The sequence below is a fragment of the Camelina sativa genome, chromosome 16, assembly GCF_000633955.1.
Source record: "Camelina sativa cultivar DH55 chromosome 16, Cs, whole genome shotgun sequence".
In the NCBI taxonomy this organism is placed as follows: domain Eukaryota; kingdom Viridiplantae; phylum Streptophyta; class Magnoliopsida; order Brassicales; family Brassicaceae; genus Camelina; species Camelina sativa.
The window spans coordinates 21,371,410-21,376,786 of NC_025700.1; the positions used below are offsets into that span (position 1 = coordinate 21,371,410).

General features: G+C 34.4%; 3 protein-coding genes across 4 annotated transcripts in view; all 3 read left to right on the forward strand.

Moving 5' to 3' along the window:
• The window catches only part of LOC104751647 (protein disulfide isomerase-like 1-2), a 5,005-nt gene extending 3,640 nt beyond the window's left edge, over window positions 1-1,365 (forward strand). The window contains exon 11 of one of the 2 annotated variants that reach the window (XM_019238009.1): window positions 1,212-1,365. The gene's annotated coding sequence lies outside the window, so the exon portion shown is untranslated. Of the gene's footprint in view, window positions 1-1,202 lie in introns of both variants that reach the window. The other variant, XM_010473643.2, reaches the window with a different exon arrangement.
• Window positions 91-1,355, forward strand: LOC109129583 (protein disulfide isomerase-like 1-2). The gene is made up of 5 exons (XM_019238010.1): window positions 91-249; window positions 341-460; window positions 557-674; window positions 757-869; window positions 953-1,355. Exons 1-5 carry the CDS (start codon window positions 115-117, stop codon window positions 1,190-1,192), a joined length of 726 nt encoding a protein of 241 aa, XP_019093555.1. The 5' UTR covers window positions 91-114; the 3' UTR covers window positions 1,193-1,355.
• Window positions 3,494-5,365, forward strand: LOC104751650 (indole glucosinolate O-methyltransferase 4). Its single transcript, XM_010473644.2, has 4 exons — window positions 3,494-4,061; window positions 4,207-4,517; window positions 4,667-4,731; window positions 4,882-5,365. The coding sequence occupies exons 1-4, from the start codon at window positions 3,601-3,603 to the stop codon at window positions 5,179-5,181; spliced, it is 1,137 nt and encodes a 378-aa protein (XP_010471946.1). The 5' UTR covers window positions 3,494-3,600; the 3' UTR covers window positions 5,182-5,365.

Below are 5,377 nucleotides of genomic sequence, written 5' to 3' on the forward strand. Positions count from 1 at the left end.
ATGAGTTTATTGAAAGCATTTGTTCTGTTCTGTTTTCTTTTTGTTTTTTCATTTGTTTCCAGTCTTCTATGACATTCTGGTTTTTATGGATAGTAATATTTTGAATATCAGGCAATGATGTTCGTTAACTTCACCGGGGCAACAGCTGAATCTCTAAAATCAAAGTACCGTGAAGTTGCTACATCCAACAAAGGTCAAGATCTTGCCTTCCTTGTTGGTGATGCTGAGAGCAGCCAAGGCGCTTTCCAGGTTACTATAGAACTTCGTCTCTCACAGTCATTTTCTCCTGTCAGTGTTAACACATCTCTAAACAATTTATTTGCATGTATCTGTGAAACAGTACTTTGGACTTGAAGAAAGCCAAGTTCCACTCATCATCATCCAAACTCCTGATAGCAAGAAGTATTTGAAAGCAAATGTTGAGGTTGACCAGATTGAATCATGGATCAAGGACTTTAAGGTTTCATTCTCTTTTGCAGACTATCACACTAGCTTTATGTAATAAAAAGTACGTATAGAATCAGTATAACTTAACCAAAGAATATGTTTTCTTCAGGACGGAAAAGTTGCCGCCCACAAAAAATCTCAACCTATTCCAGCTGAGAACAACGAACCAGTGAAGGTTGTTGTAGCCGAGAGCCTTGACGACATAGTTTTCAAGTCTGGAAAGAATGGTGAGTACATTTTTGAAAACTCTAGTGATCGTTTCAATATTTGTGCAAAACCAAGACTGATAAACATCAATTCATGTATCAGTTTTGATTGAATTCTACGCACCGTGGTGTGGACATTGCCAAAAACTTGCTCCAATCTTGGACGAAGTGGCTTTGTCATTCCAGAACGACCCAAGTGTTATCATAGCAAAGCTAGTAAGTTCTTTTAATTGTTTACATGTAAATCAATCACTTGATAGTTCTACTGGAGTGACTAAACCGTTTGTGTGTGCGTACAGGACGCAACTGCAAATGATATCTCAAGTGATACCTTTGATGTGAAAGGGTTCCCGACCATCTACTTCAGATCAGCAAGCGGAAACGTTATAGTGTACGAAGGAGACAGGACAAAGGAAGACTTCATAAACTTCGTTAAGAAGAACAGTGAGAAGAAGGCAGCTTCTCATGGGGAAGAGTCTACCAAGACTGAGGAACCAAAGAAGACTACCGAGGAAGCAGCTGCAAAGGACGAACTGTAGAAGTCTTGAGTTTTTTTTTTGAAGTAGGAGCATTTCTCTTCTTCTCCTCCCTATCCATCAGAATCTTCTTTTTTCTTTTATAGTTTCTTCTTTTTTGGCTATCTTGTTCGAAACCCAAATTCTCTGCCGTTAATAAAAAAGTTCCGATCAGAGGAACCTCCTAATAATAATCATCTTATCTGTTTGATCAAAGGGTTTGGTATATGGTTCCTTGTGGACTATTTAGTAAGTCATCCTAATATCATCATGACTCTCGAAGTCATGTGCGGTGGCAATACCAAACCAAAAACGACATAGGGCTAACATTTTCATCATATCTATGAGATAGAAGTCACATATGCTGCCTGCGCCTGCATCTCAGTTGTTGTAGCAGCTACTTACTACTGACGTTTTTAATGGTTGTGTAGTGGATGCAATCTATGTTGCATAGAAACGGAAACGGAAACGCGGAAATGAAACGTTTCGGAAACGGGAAACGGGTTTTTTTGAAAAATAGGTAATGGAAACGTATATATATATATAATATCTATATATATATAATATAGATATAATAAATCCTTAAACATAAAAATCTTAATAAAAAAAAATTTTGAAACAACACAAATTCAAAACATAAATATTAAATAGTTTAATTAAAAACTGTAACATATTATTGTAGAGTTGATCATAGACTGTTTGTGTTGAAATTATATTATTTATTGCAGAGTTGATCATAGACAGGTAACATATTATTTAAGAGTTGAAATTATATTATTTATTTATTAAATTTCAAAATTATAAAAAAGAGTTTCCTTCGCGTTTCCAAAACAGAAATGGGGTTTCCAACGTGTTTCCAAAACAGAAATGGAGTTTCCATCGTGTTTCCAAACTGGGATTTTTAGGAAACGTGTTTCTGTGGCTTGTTTCCGAGTTTCCGTTTCCGAAACGTTTCGAAAACGGGAAACACACCTCAAAAAGAGTTTCCATGCAACATAGGATGCAATTGACCATATAAATATGTAATTTTCCCCCATAATAAAAACATACATTTCACGGGATTTGAATTGGATTGATGATATAACATCACTAATACTAAAAGCTACTTCCTCCGTTTCATAATATAGGATGTTTTCGAGGTTTTTGCTTTTTTCATAATATAAGATGTTTTCAATTTTTGAGATAACTTTTAGACTATTTTTATATTTTTTTATAATTTATTTTATGCAGTGTTGTTTCTGATTGGTTAAACTTTTTAAAAGTAAACATTTCTTATTATGTGTGCTTTGGCTAAAACATCTTATATTTTGAAACAGATGGAGTAAATTATAAGACGTGATTCTATAATGGATTTATATCTTATCGAGCACCTTTAATCATGGAATATAATATTATCTAGATTTTTACATACTAAATTCCTTTTTCTTGCGGTCATACTAAACAATTAACATTGTACGGCTTCAAAATGTTACTTTCGATTTTAATACTGTGTTAAGTTAAGAGTTTTTCTCCTTTTCCACATTATATTCAACTAAACCTCGAGATTTTGTATGACGTCGCTGAGATACGATGTGCTTAAATATAATGTTACAATTTCGCTGCAATTTTAAACTGAAATCACATGACAAATGATCGCAATATATGAACAATTGACGATAAAGAATCAAATGTATTTTTAATCAGAATGATTAGAAGAAGAAAAAAAACGACAAAAAATATGTACTCGTCCATTTGACACCAATCAAATAGTAAAGTAACAATATACTTTAGCTTTGGTGGTTCCATAAAGTGATAGCCTGATTTCACGTGGTTTCGTGGACCCAACGGCTCCTGTTAATAATACCACACAAAAAAAATTATTTATACAATACCATGTAAAAGCTAATCAATACCATGTCCTTTATTAGCTTTGTTTTAAATAAGTACTATGTGTTTCATGCTTTCTATGTATATACACTTTTATAATCATGAATTTGATATAGGTACATGTATATATTTTATAACCATGTTTGATAGAAAAAAAATTGTGCTTTCTATGTGTATATCAATAACATAGATTTTTAAAATAACAGTAGTAAAAAAGGGATGGATTTGGTATTAAGTCTTATTTTTTCATTTGCATGTGTAAAAATCATAAAACATGTATTTTCGTTATAATAAAAGTTGAAACCATTGTCCCCACAATCCATGATCATGAAACTTTTCATTATTTCGTGAATCACGAAGAAAAATAAAATACAATTTGCCAATTGCCATAGTCTTGTGTATTGGTTTGGCAATCAAATGGAAAGCCCTTGCGTCCACTTGGCTGGCTAGTGGCTACTTGGCTTCACATTGTTTCCTTATAAAAATGTCACTAATTAAGAATGTTGAAACCACACTCGAGAACTTAAACTCTTCTTTCGTAATTAACTTCTCTAACCACGAAAACAATGACCAACCACCTTCAAGATCCCTTAACCACTGACCCTAAACCGGTTTTAATCAAAGAAGAAGACGAGAAAATGGTGAGTTTGCAAGCGGAAAGCATCGTGAACACCGTGGCTTTCCCTATGGTTCTCAAAGCAGCCTTGGAGCTTGGTGTCATCGACACAATCGTTGCTGCAGGAATAGGCGCATGGCTCTCACCATCTGAGATAGTGGTTAGTCTCCCAACCAAACCCACCAACCCGGAGGCACCGGTGTTTCTGGACCGGATGCTACGATTACTCGTCAGCCACTCGATCTTGAAGTGTCGTCTGGTTGAAGCCAGAGAAAATGGTCGAACCGGAAAGATCAAGAGAGAATATGCAACCGAACCGGTTTGCAAGTATTTCTTGAAAGATAGTGACGGCTCTGGTTCTCTCTTGTCTCTGTTCTTAATGTTCCATAGCCAAGTGTTTTTCAAGACTTGGTAAGTGATCATGCAAGTACATTCGAGTTGGTTGCCAATTACATTAAACCAGTTCATTAATAACCAACGTACACAAAAATAATATTCTCTATATATAAACCTATATATATCATAAATGAACAATTGAAGATTTTTGTCTTCACAGGACAAATCTTAAAGATGTGGTACTAGAAGGAAGCGATGCATTCAGCTCTGCCCACGGCATGAGAATTTTTGAATACATTAATTCCGATGAACAATTCGCTGAGATGTTTAATCGCGCCATGTCGGAACCTTCAACCATGATCATGAAGAAGGTTCTAGAAGTATACAGAGGATTTGAAGATGTTAACACTTTGGTGGATGTTGGTGGAGGAAATGGCACCATTTCAGGTCTTGTCACTTCCAAGTACCCTCATATTAAAGGTGTTAATTTCGACTTAGCTCAGGTTTTAACTCAGGCTCCTTTTTATCCAGGTACACACTATTTAATACTATTCTTTGTTAAACAACTTCTTAATATATATATATATATACATTTGATCAGATTTATATTGAACTGCTAGTTTTTAATAACTACACCTCTTAATTAAACATTGTGTATTGTTTAATTATACTAATGATAGGAGTCCAGCATGTCTCCGGAGACATGTTTATAGAAGTTCCAAAGGGAGATGCCATCTTTATGAAAGTAAGTTTACAAATATATTTGAAGAGATAAACTTTATATTTTATTTATTTTGCTAGAAGGCTTGATATATAAATTTATATATTTAATGTTAATATGTTATTATCTAAGAAAATCATTTATTCGAACTAAAATGGTTACAATGACTGACAGTGGATACTACATGACTGGACGGACGAGCATTGTATAAAGATTCTGAAAAATTGTTGGAAGAGTCTACCAGAAAAAGGGAAAGTGATAATGGTAGAGATGATTACACCAACAGAACCAAAGAGTGGTGACTTTTCCTCTAACACTGTGTTTGCCATGGACTTGTTGATGTTAACACAGTGCTCAGGTGGTAAAGAGAGATCTCTTTCACAGTTCGAGAGTTTAGCATTTGCGTCAGGTTTTGTTCGATGTGACATCATTTGCCTTGCCTATTCATATTCTGTTATCGAACTCCACAAATAAGATCTTGGAATTTACCAAAATAATACAATATTCACTGGTTTGGTTTATGTGAGAAATTATGGGGGCTACAAGCCTACAACTCTTCTACTCTTACATATGTAAAATGAAAAAGTTACGTACGAGGAGTTTGTTTGTTTTTTTTTTTTAATTTTGGTAATGGTTTTTATTGTAATACAATGTTATATGGTGCTGGCTT